The sequence below is a fragment of the mitochondrial genome of Anabas testudineus, assembly GCF_900324465.2.
Source record: "Anabas testudineus mitochondrion, complete genome".
Classification (NCBI taxonomy): Eukaryota; Metazoa; Chordata; class Actinopteri; order Anabantiformes; family Anabantidae; genus Anabas; species Anabas testudineus.
This window is the reverse complement of record NC_024752.1, coordinates 1-16,603: the sequence shown is the minus strand read 5'-3', so window position 1 is coordinate 16,603 and position 16,603 is coordinate 1. Positions and strand designations below refer to the sequence as shown.

General features: G+C 45.6%; 13 protein-coding genes across 13 annotated transcripts, besides 25 other annotated features; 1 reads left to right on the top strand and 12 right to left on the bottom strand. All coding sequences in view use genetic code 2, as the record gives it.

Annotated features, from left to right (window-relative positions):
• Positions 1-821: a D loop (control region).
• Positions 822-891, top strand: a tRNA (tRNA-Pro).
• Positions 891-961, bottom strand: a tRNA (tRNA-Thr).
• Position 962: 1 nt separating this feature from the next.
• On the bottom strand, positions 963-2,105 carry CYTB (cytochrome b). Its single transcript has one exon. The coding sequence runs from the start codon at positions 2,103-2,105 to the stop codon at positions 963-965; it is 1,143 nt and encodes a 380-aa protein (YP_009054556.1).
• Positions 2,106-2,237: 132 nt separating this feature from the next.
• Positions 2,238-2,306, top strand: a tRNA (tRNA-Glu).
• A 1-nt stretch (position 2,307) lies between these two features.
• ND6 (NADH dehydrogenase subunit 6) lies at positions 2,308-2,829 on the top strand. Its single transcript has one exon. It carries the CDS (start codon positions 2,308-2,310, stop codon positions 2,827-2,829), a length of 522 nt encoding a protein of 173 aa, YP_009054555.1.
• On the bottom strand, positions 2,826-4,664 carry ND5 (NADH dehydrogenase subunit 5). The gene has a single exon. It carries the CDS (start codon positions 4,662-4,664, stop codon positions 2,826-2,828), a length of 1,839 nt encoding a protein of 612 aa, YP_009054554.1.
• Positions 4,665-4,737, bottom strand: a tRNA (tRNA-Leu).
• A 4-nt stretch (positions 4,738-4,741) lies between these two features.
• Positions 4,742-4,809, bottom strand: a tRNA (tRNA-Ser).
• Positions 4,810-4,878, bottom strand: a tRNA (tRNA-His).
• On the bottom strand, positions 4,879-6,259 carry ND4 (NADH dehydrogenase subunit 4). The gene has a single exon. A coding segment is annotated over exon 1 (1,381 nt).
• ND4L (NADH dehydrogenase subunit 4L) lies at positions 6,253-6,549 on the bottom strand. Its single transcript has one exon. The coding sequence runs from the start codon at positions 6,547-6,549 to the stop codon at positions 6,253-6,255; it is 297 nt and encodes a 98-aa protein (YP_009054552.1).
• Positions 6,550-6,618, bottom strand: a tRNA (tRNA-Arg).
• On the bottom strand, positions 6,619-6,967 carry ND3 (NADH dehydrogenase subunit 3). The gene has a single exon. A coding segment is annotated over exon 1 (349 nt).
• Positions 6,968-7,040, bottom strand: a tRNA (tRNA-Gly).
• Positions 7,041-7,825, bottom strand: COX3 (cytochrome c oxidase subunit III). Its single transcript has one exon. A coding segment is annotated over exon 1 (785 nt).
• ATP6 (ATP synthase F0 subunit 6) lies at positions 7,826-8,508 on the bottom strand. Its single transcript has one exon. A coding segment is annotated over exon 1 (683 nt).
• Positions 8,499-8,666, bottom strand: ATP8 (ATP synthase F0 subunit 8). The gene has a single exon. The coding sequence runs from the start codon at positions 8,664-8,666 to the stop codon at positions 8,499-8,501; it is 168 nt and encodes a 55-aa protein (YP_009054548.1).
• Positions 8,667-8,670: 4 nt separating this feature from the next.
• Positions 8,671-8,731, bottom strand: a tRNA (tRNA-Lys).
• Positions 8,732-8,741: 10 nt separating this feature from the next.
• Positions 8,742-9,432, bottom strand: COX2 (cytochrome c oxidase subunit II). The gene has a single exon. A coding segment is annotated over exon 1 (691 nt).
• Positions 9,433-9,437: 5 nt separating this feature from the next.
• Positions 9,438-9,507, bottom strand: a tRNA (tRNA-Asp).
• A 2-nt stretch (positions 9,508-9,509) lies between these two features.
• Positions 9,510-9,580, top strand: a tRNA (tRNA-Ser).
• Positions 9,581-11,140, bottom strand: COX1 (cytochrome c oxidase subunit I). Its single transcript has one exon. It carries the CDS (start codon positions 11,138-11,140, stop codon positions 9,581-9,583), a length of 1,560 nt encoding a protein of 519 aa, YP_009054546.1.
• A 1-nt stretch (position 11,141) lies between these two features.
• Positions 11,142-11,211, top strand: a tRNA (tRNA-Tyr).
• Positions 11,195-11,269, top strand: a tRNA (tRNA-Cys).
• A 42-nt stretch (positions 11,270-11,311) lies between these two features.
• Positions 11,312-11,384, top strand: a tRNA (tRNA-Asn).
• Positions 11,385-11,454, top strand: a tRNA (tRNA-Ala).
• A 1-nt stretch (position 11,455) lies between these two features.
• Positions 11,456-11,527, bottom strand: a tRNA (tRNA-Trp).
• On the bottom strand, positions 11,528-12,573 carry ND2 (NADH dehydrogenase subunit 2). The gene has a single exon. A coding segment is annotated over exon 1 (1,046 nt).
• Positions 12,574-12,642, bottom strand: a tRNA (tRNA-Met).
• Positions 12,642-12,712, top strand: a tRNA (tRNA-Gln).
• Positions 12,712-12,781, bottom strand: a tRNA (tRNA-Ile).
• Positions 12,782-12,785: 4 nt separating this feature from the next.
• On the bottom strand, positions 12,786-13,760 carry ND1 (NADH dehydrogenase subunit 1). The gene has a single exon. It carries the CDS (start codon positions 13,758-13,760, stop codon positions 12,786-12,788), a length of 975 nt encoding a protein of 324 aa, YP_009054544.1.
• Positions 13,761-13,834, bottom strand: a tRNA (tRNA-Leu).
• Positions 13,835-13,859: 25 nt separating this feature from the next.
• Positions 13,860-15,512, bottom strand: an rRNA (l-rRNA).
• A 3-nt stretch (positions 15,513-15,515) lies between these two features.
• Positions 15,516-15,587, bottom strand: a tRNA (tRNA-Val).
• Positions 15,588-16,535, bottom strand: an rRNA (s-rRNA).
• Positions 16,536-16,603, bottom strand: a tRNA (tRNA-Phe).

Here is a 16,603-nt window from a genome sequence, read left to right as displayed (position 1 = left end):
GTGTGCAATATTATAATAATGTAAATAAGCAGAATTTTTAAGTTATAACCATGCTATCAGGAATTTTCTTGTTTCCGGGGGGTTTGCAAGAGTGTTAGTGATTCCAGGAGTGTGGGGGGGAAGGGGGGGTTTACGCTCAAAAGCCGAGGGGGTGTATCTTGGGAATTTTAGGAGTAATATTTTCTTATTATGCTCTTGATATCCAAGTATGTAATTCTTGAGTAATATCTTTACACCACTCACAACATGTGCTTGTTCAAGGGAATGTTCAACCTTGACTAGATGTTTTTGTATGCACTGTGAAATGCCAGATGAAAGGTAAAAGAGAAAAAAATAACCTAGCGCCTGTGGAGTGAACGCTCGGCATGAGGGGAGTTGAATAGAATGAACTCCACCAACAACTTATGCCAGCGTCAAGGAAAGTATGGGGAGCAGCCAATAGATGGACCTGAAATAGGAACCAAATGCCAGGAATAATTCACTAAGTGAAACCCCCACAATTACTGTCCCTGACCATCAAGAAGAGTATGCATTAGAGTATCACTTTAGGTGGTCTCTTATTGGGCTGTATGGGTAATTCGACGGGATGTCAAATCTTGGTATATCATTGACCATGAATAATTATGGTCGGTCTTAAATTTCGCCTATTACTAGATCAGTTATGTAACTCTACAATCAATGGTTTATGTCAACTTAAGTATAAATGTTGATGAATGAGGGGTGTAATAATTGTTATGTTGATTAATAAGTTATGTCCTTGATGTCATTGATATATGGTTCAACTAAATATATGGTGTAAATACATATATGTATTTGAATTACAAAGAATAGTTTAATTTAGAATCCTGGCTTTGGGAGTCAGGGGCGGGAGTTAAAATCTCTTTTCTTTGAGCAATAGGGAGGATTCTAACCTCCGCAACCGGTTTACAAGACCGATGCTCTAACACTGAGCTACTAATGCTTTATTTATTGAAGAAGAGCTTATTTTCGGCCCAGCCTGCTAATGGTATTAGGACTAGGAAGATTAAGAAGTAGAGAGCTGATGCGATTTGTCCGATGACGATATATGGACTTTCTACAGGTATCCCGCCAATTCAGGTAAGTACAAAAACGTCTGCTACTAGAGTTCAGAAGATAAGTTGTGATAATGGTCGGAAAGTTAGACTTCGTTGTTTGCATGTGTGGAGGAATGGGACGGCTATTAGGACAAGGATGGACGCTAAGAGGGCGATCACTCCTCCTAGTTTATTAGGGATGGATCGGAGGATGGCGTAAGCAAATAAGAAGTACCATTCGGGTTTAATGTGCGGGGGTGTGACTAGGGGGTTGGCAGGTGTGAAATTGTCAGGGTCTCCTAAGAGGTTGGGGGAGAAAAGTGATAAAGTGATTAAAGCAGTGAGGACTGTTACGAAACCCAGGATATCTTTAAGCGAGAAGTAGGGGTGGAAGGGGATTTTGTCTACATTTGGGTTTAGGCCAACTGGGTTGTTTGAGCCTGTTTCGTGAAGGAAGAGGAGGTGGATAATGACAACTGCTGTAATGATGAAAGGGAGGATAAAATGGAAGGCGAAGAACCGGGTGAGGGTGGCATTGTCTACCGAGAAGCCCCCCCAGATTCATTGAACAAGAGTGTTTCCGACATAGGGGATGGCTGAGAGAAGGTTGGTGATGACAGTGGCACCTCAGAAGGACATTTGTCCTCAGGGGAGGACGTAGCCTACGAAAGCAGTCATTATAACTAGGAGTAAAAGAATAACCCCGGTGTTCCATGTTTCTTTGTATAGGTAAGAGCCGTAATAAAGACCTCGTCCAATGTGGAGGTAGATGCAGATGAAGAAAAAGGATGCGCCGTTGGCATGAAGGTTTCGGATGAGTCAGCCGTAGTTTACGTCTCGACAGATATGGGCTACAGATGAGAAGGCTGTTGTGGTGTCTGCCGCATAGTGTATTGCAAGGAATAAACCTGTGACGATCTGGGCACCTAGGCAAAGTCCTAGGAGAGAGCCAAAGTTTCATCAGGCAGAGATGTTGACTGGGGCGGGTAGGTCAATTAAGGCGTCGTTTGCGATTTTAACTAATGGGTGGGTTTTTCGGATGTTAGCCATGTTCTTGTAGTTAAATAATAACGGTGGTTTTTGGATGTATTCATGTTCTTGTAGTTAAATAATAACGGTGGTTTTTGGATGTATTCATGTTCTTGTAGTTAAATAATAACGGTGGTTTTTGGATGTATTCATGTTCTTGTAGTTAAATAATAACGGTGGTTTTTCAAGTCGTTATTCCTGGTTAAAGTCCTGGCAAGAATTTATGACGTATATAATACTATTGTGCTTGGTTGGATTAGTAGCGGGATTAATTTCTGTTGCTTCTAACCCTTCTCCCTTTTTTGCAGCGTTGGGGCTGGTGGTGGCTGCAGGGATGGGGTGTGGGGTGTTGGCAGGGCATGGGGGGTCCTTTTTATCTTTGGTCCTGTTTTTAATTTATTTGGGCGGAATGCTTGTTGTTTTTGCTTATTCTGCAGCTTTAGCTGCAGAGCCTTATCCTGAGGGGTGGGGGAATCGTTATGTTGCGGTGTTAGTTGTGGCCTATGTGGTGAGTGTGGGCGTGGCCTTTTGGATGTTTCGGGGGGAATGATATGAGTTTTCCTGGGTGCCAGTGAATGAGTTATCTGAGTTTTCTGTAATTTGAGGGGATACTGGTGGTGTGGCTTTGATGTACTCTTCTGGCAGCAGTATGTTGGTTATTAGCGTGTGAGTATTGTTACTCACACTTTTTGTGGTGCTGGAGCTCACTCGGGGTTTAAGTCGAGGGGCACTTCGGGCTGTCTAGTAGAGAACAATAAGGAGAGCGAGGATTAGGGTAAAGATAAATAGGGTGATGTATGTTTTAATTAGGCCTCGTTGGATATTGCTGATTTTGGTGATAAGGGGGCGGTTGATTAAGGCGACGGCTTTAGGACCTGTTTTTTCTAGCCAGGTTTGGTCGATTATTTGGCTGGCAATAGTTTGTCCTAAAATGAGGGCAAGTTTAGGGGCGAGTCGGTGGATAACTGTTGGAAAGAAGCCTAGTATGTTCGAGAAGTGGTGCGTTGGAAGTTGGGGGATGGGTTTTAATTGTTTACTAGTAAGGGATGCGAGATCTAGGGCAACAAGGAAGCCGGCGATTGTTACTAGGATTGCAGCTATTTTAATTGTAGGAGGTATAGTTATGACTGGTGTTTTCAAGGGGGTTAGGAAGGAGGTGATTAGCAAGCCGGCAATGATGCTCCCCCAGGCTAGGCGTTTAAGGGGATTAATTACTGTTGGGTTGTTTTCGTTAATGGGGGAGAGGGGCGTGAAGCGGGGATTTCCCATGGAGACGAAGAAGACTAGTCGGAGGCTATAGACAGCTGTAAAGGAGGTGGCGATAAGTGTTAGAGTTAGGGCTCAGGCGTTTAAGTATGATGTGTTTAGTGCTTCGATGATAGCGTCTTTTGAGAAAAAGCCTGCCAGGAAAGGGGTGCCTATGAGGGCAAGGCTTCCTAGGGTTAAGCAAGAGGATGTGAAGGGGGTGAGGTTGTGTATACCACCTATTTTTCGAATGTCCTGTTCGTCATTTAGGCTGTGGATAATTGATCCGGCGCAGAGGAATAACATTGCCTTGAAGAAAGCGTGGGTGCAAATGTGGAGGAAGGCTAGTTGGGGTTGGTTGAGTCCAATTGCTACTATTATTAATCCGAGTTGGCTGGATGTTGAGAATGCTACGATTTTTTTGATATCATTTTGTGTGATAGCGCAGGTGGCAGTGAAGAAGGTGGTTAGTGCTCCTAAACATAGGCAGATTGTTAGTGCAGTGGGGCTGTCTTCTATGAGAGGGCTTATTCGGACCAGTAGGAAAATTCCGGCAACAACTATAGTGCTTGAGTGTAGTAGGGCGGAAACGGGGGTCGGGCCTTCTATGGCGGCAGGCAGTCAGGGGTGTAAACCAAATTGTGCTGACTTCCCCGTGGCAGCTACGATAAGGGCAATTAGTGGGAGGGTAATGTTGAGGCTTTGTGCGGTTGTAAAGATTTGTGGTATCTCTCATGAATTCAGTTTAATAGCGAATCATGCTATTGCGAAAATTAAGCCGATATCTCCCACTCGGTTGTAAATTACTGCCTGTAAGGCAGCGGTGTTTGCGTCTGAGCGTCCGTATCATCATCCGATCAGGAGGAAAGATATGATTCCCACTCCCTCCCATCCAATAAAGAATTGGAATATGTTGTTTGCTGTTACGAGAATGATTATTGCGACTAGAAAGGTTAGGAGGTATTTGAAAAATCGGTTGATGTTGGGGTCTGAGTGTATGTATCAAGAGGCAAATTCTAAAATGGACCAAGTAACGTATAGGGCAATTGGGAGGAAAAAGGTGGAGTAGTAATCAAATTTTAGGCTCACGTTGGTGTCGAATGTTAGGATGTTTATTCAGACACAGGTTGTCGCAACTTCTTCGGTTCCTTGATCAAGGAAAAAGATCAAGGGAAAGATGCTGACGGAGAAAGCCAGTTTAATTGCTGTTTTGACTCGGGTGTATAGCGGAGAAGAGGTATTAGATTCTGGGAATAGGGCAGACAGGAGGGGGTATGTGAGTACTGCCAGGGTTAAAGTAAGAGTTGATATTATGGTTATTGAGGCGTGTAGCATAGCTGCTACTTGGATTTGCACCAAGAGTTTTTGGTTCCTAAGACCAACGGATTAGCTGTTATCCTTTAGAAGCATTGCGAGTGAGCCCCGGGGTTCAACCAAGGAAGTGAAGATTAGCAGTTTTCATTGCTGGCTAGCCTCTCTCGGTGGATAAAAGGGGTTTAACCTTTGTTTTTAGAATCACAATCTAATGTTTTTGTTAAACTATATCTACAAAAGGCTCATCCTCAGATTAATTCAGGTTTGAGAATAAGGAGTGTCAGGGGTAGAAGGTGGAGTGTTATTAATAGGTGTTCTCGGGAGTGGGTGGGGTCTAGGGAGATAACGTGTGCTGGGGCGGGGCCTCGTTGGGTTATCAGGAATATGTAGAGGGAGTAGGCGGCGGTGATTAAGGTTCCAGTGCCTGTGAGTGCGATGGTCCATCAGGATCAGTTAAATAAGGAGATGATGATTACTAGCTCCCCCATAAGATTAGGTAGGGGTGGGAGGGCTAAATTGGCGAGGCTTGCAATGAGTCATCAGGTTGCTATTAGGGGGAAGATCGTTTGTAGGCCTCGTGCTAAGAGTATTGTTCGGCTGTGGGTTCGTTCATAGTTAGTATTGGCTAAGCAGAATAGGGCTGAGGATGTTAGTCCGTGGGCGATTATTAGGATCAATGCTCCGGTGAAGCCTCAGGGGGTTTGAATAAGAATACCCCCTGTCACTAGGCCTATGTGGCTGACAGAGGAGTAAGCAATTAGGGATTTTAGGTCTGTTTGTCGGAGGCAGATTGAGCCTGTTATGACAATACCTCAGAGGGCTAGAATAATAAATGGGTAGCACAGTTCTTTTGTCAGGGGCTCTAGTATCACTATAATTCGCATTATGCCATATCCTCCTAGCTTTAGGAGTACGGCGGCAAGTACTATTGACCCTGCAATGGGGGCTTCGACGTGTGCTTTGGGGAGTCAGAGATGTACTCCATATAGTGGTATTTTTACTAGGAAGGCGAGTAGACAGCCCGCTCATCAGATTTTGTCTGCATAGGATGATAGTGTTAATGCGTTTGAGTAGTGGAGGGTGAGAAGAGAAAGAGTGCCTGTGTTATTTTGGAGAATAAGAAGGGCGACCAGGAGGGGGAGGGAGCCTGCAAGGGTATAAAATAAGAAATATGACCCTGCGTTTAATCGTTCTGCTTGGCTTCCTCAGCGGGTAATGATTATTAGGGTGGGGATTAGTGTGGCTTCAAATATGATGTAGAATAAAATAATTTCTGTGGCGCTAAAAGCTATGATTAAGAATAGTTGGAGGGATGTTAGGAGTGTGATATAGGTTCGTTGTCGGTTTATGGGTTCGGCGGAGGTGTGGTTTTGGCTGGCAAGGATTATTAATGGAAGAAGTCAGCAAGTGAGGACTAGTAGGGGGGTGGAAAGGGGGTCAGTTCCTATATAGAGGTTGAGGGAGGTTCAGCCGGTTTCTGACAGGTTTTCTAGTCAGGAGAGGCTAAATAGTGCGATGATTAGGCTGTGGGCGAGGGTCGTTGGTCAAAGTCATTTGGCAGGTGAAAGTCAGGCAGTGGGGATCAGCATGAGGGTCGGGACAATAATTTTTAGCATTGTAGGAGGTTCAAGCTTTGTAGTCGGTCAGTTCCATGGGTGCGAGCGGTGGCTACTAGTAAGGCGAGCCCTGCGCTGGCTTCACAGGCCGAGAAAGCGAGTAGTAGCATTGGGGCTGCTGAGAAGCTAGTAGAGTCTAGTTGTAGAGCCCATAGAGAAAGTGCAATAAATAATGATAGTATTATACCTTCTAAGCAGATAAGTGCTGAGAGGAGGTGGGTTCGGTAAAATGCTAGACCGGAGAGGCCCAATATGAAAGTTGATGAGAAGGCGAAGTGAGCGGGGGTCATTAGGTAGTCGTGGATTTTAACCACAAGTTTTTGAGCCGAAATCAAACGTTTTTTTTAAACTAATTGCCTATTCGGCTCACTCTAGGCCCCCCTGGATTCATTCATAAATCAGGCCAAGGGCTAAAAGGACAAGAATAGTTAGGGCTCAGAAGAAGGTTAGTAGGGGGGAGCTTAGTTGGTCTCCTCAGGGGAGGGGGAGTAAGAGGGCAATTTCCAGGTCAAAGAGAAGGAAAAGGATAGCTACGAGAAAGAAGCGAAGGGAGAAAGGCAGGCGGGCTGTGCCAAGGGGGTCAAAGCCGCATTCATAGGGTGAGAGTTTCTCATAGTCTGGGCTTATCTGGGGGAGTCAGAATGAGATAATAGTTAGGACAATCGAGAGTGAGGCAGTAATTATTGCAATTGTGGGGAGAAGGTTCATTATCTTTCCCTGGAGTTTAACCAAGACCAAGTGATTGGAATTCACTTATACTTCCCTTAAATACTAGAAAGATTATGATCCTCATCAGTAAATAGAGATATAAAGGAATAGTCAGACAACATCTACAAAGTGTCAGTATCAGGCGGCTGCTTCAAAGCCGAAGTGATGGTTGGATGTAAAGTGGTGGAGAATTTGGCGAAGGAGGCAAATGGCCAGGAAGGATGAGCCGATGATAACGTGGAGGCCGTGGAATCCTGTGGCTACGAAGAATGTGGAGCCGTAAACGCCATCTGCAATTGTGAAGGGGGCTTCAAAGTATTCCATGGCTTGAAGAAAGGTGAAGTAAAGCCCTAGGATAATTGTTAGTGTTAGGGATTGAATTGCCTGTTTTCGATTACCTTCTATAATGCTGTGGTGGGCTCAGGTTACCGTTACACCTGATGCTAGGAGGACTGCTGTGTTGAGCAGAGGGACCTCAAACGGGTCTAGAGGGGTAATGCCTGCGGGGGGTCAGGTTCCTCCTAGTTCCGGTGTTGGTGCAAGGCTTGAGTGGTAGAAAGCTCAGAAAAATCCTAGGAAAAAGAAGACCTCTGAGGTGATAAACAGAATTATTCCGTATCGAAGTCCCTTTTGGACTGGGGGTGTGTGGTGTCCTTGATATGTTCCTTCTCGGACGATATCACGTCATCATTGGTATATAGTTAGAAGTATAAGAATTAGTCCTAGAGTTATTAGAGAGATGGAGTGGAAATGGAATCAGATTGCAAGGCCTGACGTCATTAGAAGGGCAGCAATTGCGCCTGTTAGAGGTCAGGGGCTGGGGTCGACTATGTGATATGCGTGTGCTTGGTGGGCCATTAGACGTTTTCCTGTAGATAAAGGCTCAGAAGAAGTACAAAGACATAGGCTTGAATTATGGCTACGGCTACTTCTAGAAGTGTAAGGAGGAATAATAAAGTGGCTGTTAGGATCGCCACAGCTGGTATTAGTGGGAGAAGGACGAATGCAGCTGTGGCGATTAGTTGAATCAGGAGATGGCCAGCTGTGAGGTTGGCTGTTAGTCGTACGCCCAGGGCAAGGGGGCGAATGAGTAAGCTGATTGTTTCGATGATAATAAGGACAGGGATCAGGGGGGCTGGTGTCCCTTCTGGGAGGAGGTGGCCTAGTGCGTGAGTTGGTTGGTTTCGCATGCCAATGATTACGGTTGCAAGTCATAGAGGAACTGCGAATGCCATGTTAAGGGAGAGTTGTGTGGTTGGAGTAAAGGTGTATGGTAAGAGGCCAAGCATATTAAGGGTCATAAGAAAGAGTATTAAGGAGGTGAATAGGAGCGCTCACTTGTGCCCCCCTGGGTTTATAGGGAGGAGAAGTTGATTGGTGAAGCGGTTTATAAAGCGACCCTGAATAGTCAGTAATCGGTTATTTAGTCAGCGGGCTGTTGGGGTGGGGAAGAGAATTCAGGGGAGGGCTAGGGCCAATGCAATTAGTGGGACCCCCAGGAAAATAGGGCTAGCAAATTGGTCAAAGAAGCTTAGTATCATGGTCAGTTTCAGGTTTCTATTTTAAAGGTTTTTGAGGTTTTTGGGGCGGGATCGTTGGGGAATGTATGGGCTAAGACTTTTTGAGGAATAATAGTTAAAAAGACTAGTCAAGAGAAAAGTAAGATGAGGAGTCAGGGGGCTGGGTTGAGCTGGGGCATGCCACTAAGGGTGTTCGGTAGGCACCATGTTTTAGCTTAAAAGGCTAACGCCATGACCATAATGGCGTCTTAGTGAGGCGTCTTTAATTATTATGTAGGATCAGTCTTCAAAGTGTTTTAAAGGGACTGCTTCTACTACGATAGGTATGAAGCTGTGGTTAGCGCCGCAGATTTCAGAGCATTGTCCATAATAGATCCCGGGTCGGGAGACAATGAAGGCTGTTTGGTTTAGGCGACCGGGGATTGCGTCTAGTTTGATACCTAAGGATGGGACTGCTCATGAGTGAAGGACGTCGTCCGCAGTGATGAGGGTTCGAACTGGGGAGTCGATGGGAAGGACTATTCGGTGATCTGCCTCTAAAAGGCGGAATTGGCCAGGAGCCAGGTCTTGTGTCGGGATTATGTAAGAGTCGAATTCAAGGTTTTCATAATCCGTGTATTCATAGCTTCAGTATCATTGGTGCCCGACAGTTTTAATTGTAAGGTGGGGGTCATTGATCTCATCCATGAGGTATAAAATTCGTAGAGATGGTAGTGCAATTAGAATAAGAATAATCGCAGGGAGAAGGGTTCAGATTATTTCGATCTCTTGGGAGTCTAAGAGGTCTTTGTTAGTTAATTTAGTGGTCACTATGGCCACAATAATGTAAAGAACCAAAGTGCTAATTAGGAAAAGAATTATTAGAGCGTGGTCGTGGAAGTGAAGGAGTTCTTCTATTACGGGTGAAGCTGCATCTTGAAATCCTAGTTGTGAGGGGTGTGCCATTATATAAGACACGTGGGAATTAAACCCGCAATTCTGCCTCGACAAGGCAGTGTAATAATGTTTTACTAGTGTCTTAGAAGAAAGTGACAGAGCGGTTATGTTACTGGCTTGAAACCAGTGTATGGGGGTTCGACTCCTTCCTTTCTCGTTAGTATGGTCGGTAAGGCTGAACTTGAACGAAAGCGGGTTCTTCGAATGTGTGGTATGGTGGAGGGCAGCCGTGAAGTCACTCTACGTTTGTGGCAGTTATTTCTACGGAAAGTACTTCACGTTTGGCAACGAATGCTTCTCAAATAATAAAGAGGAATATAATTACTGCTACAAGGGATACTAAGGATCCAATAGAAGAAATTGTATTTCATAGTGTGTAGGCGTCAGGGTAGTCTGAGTATCGTCGAGGTATTCCTGCTAGCCCAAGGAAGTGTTGTGGGAAGAAGGTTAAGTTAACCCCGATGAATATCACAGTGAAGTGGATTTTTGTTCATGTTTCATGAAGGGTATAGCCTGAGAAAAGGGGGAATCAGTGAACGAAACCTGCTAAAATAGCAAATACAGCTCCTATGGAGAGGACGTAGTGGAAGTGGGCTACTACGTAGTAGGTGTCATGCAGAACAATGTCTAGGGAGGAATTTGCGAGGACAATTCCTGTCAGCCCGCCTACTGTAAAAAGGAAAATAAAGCCGAGGGCTCATAAAAGAGGGGTATCTCATTTTACTGCCCCCCCATGAAGTGTGGCAAGCCAGCTGAATACTTTTACACCTGTCGGGATAGCGATAATTATAGTGGCTGATGTAAAGTAGGCCCGGGTGTCGACGTCTATTCCTACTGTGAACATGTGGTGTGCTCAAACAATAAATCCTAGTAAACCGATGGCCATTATTGCCCACACCATTCCTATGTAGCCGAAAGGTTCTTTTTTGCCTGCATAGTAGGCTACAATGTGGGAGATTATTCCGAAACCTGGAAGGATTAAAATGTACACCTCTGGGTGACCAAAAAATCAAAACAAGTGTTGGTAAAGGATGGGATCCCCCCCACCTGCTGGGTCAAAAAAGGAGGTGTTTAGATTTCGATCTGTGAGAAGTATAGTAATCCCAGCAGCAAGGACGGGAAGAGAAAGGAGAAGAAGAACAGCGGTAATAAGAACAGATCAGACAAATAGGGGTGTTTGATATTGAGAAGCGGCAGGAGGTTTCATATTAATGATAGTTGTAATGAAGTTAATTGCACCTAAGATAGAAGAAACTCCGGCTAAGTGTAAGGAAAAGATGGTTAGATCAACAGATGCTCCTGCGTGGGCTAGGTTGCTGGCTAAAGGGGGATAAACAGTTCAACCTGTTCCTGCACCGGCTTCTACCGCAGCGGAGGCAAGGAGAAGGAGGAAGGAGGGTGGAAGGAGTCAGAAGCTTATGTTGTTTATTCGCGGGAAAGCCATATCTGGTGCGCCAATTATTAGGGGCACAAGTCAGTTTCCGAAGCCTCCGATTATCATCGGCATTACTATAAAGAAAATCATTACGAAAGCGTGTGCTGTGACGACTACATTAAAAATCTGGTCGTCACCTAGAAGGGAGCCTGGTTGGCTTAGCTCAGCCCGAATTAGAAGGCTTAAAGCGGTGCCCACCATCCCAGCCCAAGCACCAAAGACTAAATAGAGGGTGCCGATATCTTTGTGATTTGTCGAGAAGAGTCAACGTGTAATTGCCACAGGTAGGATGGCTGAGTTTTAAGCGGCGGATTGTAGCCCCGTAGACAGAGGTTTGATTCCTCTTCTTGCCAGGCCCTGGGGTGTCAAGACATATAAGATTGCAAATCTTAGGTAGCAGGCTACTTACCTGCCTGGGCTTTCCCCGCCCTTTTTAAGGCGGGCGGGGAGAGGTAGATGGATGCTCGCTGGTTAGGGCGCTTAGCTGTTAACTAAGAGCTTGTAGGATCGAGGCCTGCCTGTCTAGAAGGGCTTTAGCTTAATTAAAGTGTCTGCTTTGCATGCAGGAGATGTAGGGTAGTATCCTGCAAGTCTTATCAGAGACTGGAAGATTTTCACTTCCACTTAAGGCTTTGAAGGCCTTTGGTCTGCTCGTTATCCTAAGTCTCTTAAAGCTTTAGGAGGGCTGTTATGGCTGGGGTGAGGGGGAGAAGGAGGAGAGAGGTGGTGGCAGCAATAGCCAGGGGTAGGGTAGACTGGGTGGAGGGGAGTCGTCATGGTGTGATTCCAGCTGTGTTGTTGGGGGACGTGGTTAAAGTTATTGCGTATGATAGGCGGAGGTAGAAATACAGGCTAAGGAGGGCGGTTAGTGCGGCTATTGTGGCCGCTGGTGCAAGTTCTTGTTTAGTTAATTCTTGCAGGATTAGTCATTTTGGCATGAATCCTGTAAGTGGCGGGAGCCCTCCTAGTGATAGGAGTATAAGGGGGGCCAAGGCTGTTAGTGCGGGAGTTTTTGCCCAAGAAAGCGCAAGTGTGTTGATGTTGGTTGATTTATTTAATTTGAATGCGAGGAATATTGATAGGGTTATAATTAGGTATATAATTAAAGTGAGCAGAGTAAGGGAGGGAAAAAAGGGGAGAATAAGGGCTATTCAGCCGAGGTGGGCGATTGAGGAGTATGCGAGGATTTTTCGGAGTTGAGTTTGATTTAGTCCGCCTCATCCTCCGATTAGTGTAGATGCTAATCCTAGGGCAATGAGGAGGCTGGTGCTAGTTGTTTGGAACTGAAGTAGGAGGGCGAAGGGGGCGAGTTTTTGTCATGTTGATAGGATTAGGCCTGTGGTAAGGTTAAGGCCTTGAAGTACCTCTGGTAATCAGGAGTGTATAGGGGCTAGGCCGATCTTGAGTGCTAGGCCAAGTATGACTATTGTGGCAGGGAGGGGGTGAATTGCTTGTTGAATATCCCATTGTCCCGTTAACCAAGCATTAGTTGTGCTTCCAAAAAGGATCATGGCGGCAGCGGTGGCTTGTGTGAGAAAATACTTAGTGGCTGCTTCAACTGCTCGGGGGTGGTGGTCTTGAGTTATTAGGGGAAGAATGGCCAGGGTGTTAATTTCGAGGCCCATTCAGGCAAGGAGCCAGTGTGAGCTTGCAAAGGTAGTTGTTGTGCCAAGACCTAGTCCAAAAAGGAGGAAGAATAAGACGTATGGGTTCATTAGTAAAGGAAGGGGTTTCACCCTCATTGTCGGGGTATGGGCCCGAGAGCTTGTTTAGCTGACTTTACTAGGAAGTAGTGTAGTGGAAGCACTAAGAGTTTTGATCTCTTCAGAAAGGGTTCGAGCCCCTTTTTCCTAAGGAGCTGGGGGGATTTTAACCCACATTATCCACTACATCAAAGTGGTCCTTTATTTCAGGCACAGTTCCTCGTCTAAAGTTGGGGGGGTAGCCCTGCAAACGCAGTTGGTAGGGCAAGGTTCCAGATTACCATTGCTAGGGTAATAGGAAGGAAGTTTTTTCAGGTTAGATGCATAAGCTGGTCGTACCGAAATCGGGGGTACGACGCCCGGATCCACAGGAAAAGAATTGAAAGGAGAGCCGCTTTGGTTATAAGGGTGATTGCGCTCAATTCTGGGAATGTGGGTGTGTGAGAAGCCCCTAGAAATAGGATTGTGGAGAGTGTATTTATGAGTAGGATGTTAGTGTATTCTGCTAGGAAAAATAAGGCGAAAGGGCCTCCAGCATATTCTACGTTAAATCCTGAAACCAGTTCTGATTCTCCTTCGGTGAGGTCAAAGGGGGCTCGGTTGGTTTCTGCTAGGGTGGAAATGTACCATATTGCGGCTAGTGGCCAGGCTGGTAGGATCAATCAGATGCTTTCTTGGGTAATGTTGAAAGCTTGTAAGGTAAAGCCTCCAGTTAGAATAATAGCATTGAGGAGGATAAGGCCAAGACTAACTTCGTAGGAGATGGTCTGAGCTACGGCGCGAAGTGCGCCAATTAGGGCATATTTTGAATTGGAAGCTCAACCTGAGCCTAGGGTTGAGTAGACTGCTAGGCTAGATAATGCTAGAATGAATAGAATAGTGAGGTTTAGGTCTGCTACTGGGTACGGAAGGGGAATGGGGGCTCATAGGGTAAGTGCAATGGTTAGAGCGAGTGTTGGGGATAGTAGAAATAGGATAGGAGAGGAGGTCGACGGGCGGACGGGCTCTTTGGTGAATAGTTTTATTCCGTCGGCAAATGGTTGAAGTAGGCCGTAAGGGCCTACAACGTTTGGGCCTTTACGAAGTTGTATGTACCCTAATACTTTTCGTTCAAGAAGTGTGAGGAAGGCAACGGCTAGTAAGATGGGGACGATGAAAGCTACGGGGTTGATGATATGCGTTATTGATGTCGAAATCATAGTTAAGGAGAGGATTTGAACCTCTGTGGAAAGGGCTTAGGTCTTTTGCAATGGCCGGGCTCTGCCACCCCAACTTGTCTTTATCTTGGACAAGGTGTTATGTCCTTTTGCTTAATTTAGTTGTTTTCATTAATTAAGGATGGGGCGTGCTTTGGGCAGGGGCCTCTTCTTTTCGGTCCTTTCGTACTAGAAAAGAACATTTACATAGATAGAAACTGACCTGGATTACTCCGGTCTGAACTCAGATCACGTAGGACTTTAATCGTTGAACAAACGAACCCTTAATAGCGGCTGCACCATTAGGATGTCCTGATCCAACATCGAGGTCGTAAACCCTCTTGTCGATACGAACTCTAAAAGAGGATTGCGCTGTTATCCCTAGGGTAACTCGGTCCGTTGATCGGTCTTACCGGATCGTTATGGTCAGATATTCTGTTACTTAGAGCAGAAGCTCTTGGTTGCGAGAGATGTTCTCTTATTCCGCGCGGGGGTTACTTACTTCCCCGTGGTCGCCCCAACCAAAGACATTGAAGCAGGGTTCCCAAAGTTTAGTCTAATTATTCTTAGGGTATTGACAAGAGCTGCTTTAGTGTCTAAAGCTCCATAGGGTCTTCTCGTCTTATGGTAGTATCCCCGCTTCTGCACGGGGAGATCAATTTCATTGACTTGAAAAAGGAGACAGTTAAGCCCTCGTCTTGCCATTCATACAGGTCTTCATTTAAAAGACAAGTGATTGCGCTACCTTTGCACGGTCAAAATACCGCGGCCGTTGAACTAAGTCACTGGGCAGGCAGGACCTCTTATTTTTGGATTACAAGAGGCGATGTTTTTGGTAAACAGGCGAGGCGTGTGTTTGCCGAGTTCCTTCTTTTTCTTTTAGTCTTTCCTTGAATGCACACCAGTGTGGGGTTAACGGTATTGTGTTGAATAATTTTCTGGTTGTCTGTTTGTGGTTCAATACCCTCTTTGTTTGGGGCCGGTAATGTTCGGTGTTAGTTCGTTCCGATTTACACTTGTGCAAGGAGGGAGGCTTAACTCCCTTATTACTCATATTAGCATAATCACTCTCATGGGGGCATGAGATGGCCTAATAGTGTTTGGGGGTTGAGAAAAAATTATTAGGATTAAAGGTTTTTGGGAATGTCTGAGCTTTAACGCTTTCTGCTGGATGGCTGCTTTTAGGCCCACCAGAACATTTTACCTTGGAATAAGTGTAATCTTTACCCTCCTGAAAAAGTTGTATCTTGATTTAAAGGGGCTGTACCCCCTTTAATTAACTCTCTTGGCTTCTTTTGTTCTGTACGAGCTAAGGCATGGGTGAGGGAAGAAACCTAGAGGCTGAACTCCTATTCATTTTTTAGGCAACCAGCTATAACTAAGTTCGATAGGTTTATCACCTCTACTCAAAGCTCTTCCCACTCTTTTGCCACAGAGACGGGTTTGCCCTATTAATAGGCTGTCTTGGAGTAGCTCCCTTAGTTTCGGGGTGGCAAACTAAAGTGCTCTTTGCTTGAATGTTTCTGGCTAAATCATGATGCAAAAGGTACGAGGGTTAATTTCTGCTTTTTTAAACTTTACTGATTTGTTTCATTTCTCTTTCAGCGTTCCCTTGCGGTACTTTCTCTATTGCTCCACAGACCCTTTTCTGTCTCCCATACTCGGGGGGAAAAATGGTTTGTTTAGGTTGGTAGTAGTGTGTTCGGGGTTATTAATAGTTGTTTGTTGTTTTTGGTTAGTGGGGCTAGCTGTTTGGTATCAGGGTGACCCGATTTGCACGGGTATCTTCTCAGTGTAAGGGAAACGCTTTTCTGTTTGGGCTACACCCCGATTTTTCCAAGTGCACCTTCCGGTACACTTACCATGTTACGACTTGCCTCCCCTTTGCAATTTTAGGTTATTAATTATGTGCCTGAGTGAAGCTCGGGGAGAGTGACGGGCGGTGTGTGCGCGCTTTAGAGCCGGTTTCAGCGGAACGCTCTGCTTTCTGCTTACTGCTAAATCCTCCTTCAAGTACATATTTCAATGTACTATTCGTATTCACTGGGGCAGTGAATGTAGCCCATTTCTTCCCCTCTCATACGCTACACCTCGACCTGACGTTCTGGGCTGTGCCAATTTTGCTCACTATTGGACCTTCACAGGGTAAGCTGACGACGGCGGTATATAGGCGGGTTAAGCAAGGGAGGGTGAGGTTAAACGGGGGGCATCGGTTATAGAACAGGCTCCTCTAGGTGGATCTTAAGCACCGCCAAGTCCTTTGGGTTTTAAGCTAATGCTCGTAGTCCCCGGGCGGATAGCGTGTACTGGGCTATCAATGTTTATGGCTGGGCATAGTGGGGTATCTAATCCCAGTTTGTGCCCCAGCTTTCGTGGGTTCAGATTGTGTAAAGCCACTTTCGTAGTTGGGTTTCTTTCTTTCATGAGCGTATAACAGCTTTGAAAGTATTCAGCTTTAGTTTGTTATCCCTCCTAACCACTCTTTACGCCGCTATCTATCAACTTGGGTCTCTCGTATAACCGCGGTGGCTGGCACGAGTTTTACCGGCCCTCTTAACTTTGACTAAGTCAAGTTTTCACTTATTGCTTAATATTTGTCACTGCTGAGTACCCTTGGGGGTGTGGCTAAGCAAGGTGTCATGGGCTAAAGTTAGTATTGAGCCTGATACCGGCTCCTTGTTTCCGGGCAGGGAACTGTGGGGCATTCTCACGGGGGTGCGGATACTTGCATGTGTAAGTCTAGTTAGAGCTGATAGTAAAGTCAGGACCAAGCCTTTGTGCCCATGAAGCTTTCCAGGGCTTATCTTAACATCTTCAGTGTTATGCTTTGATTAAGCTACATTAGC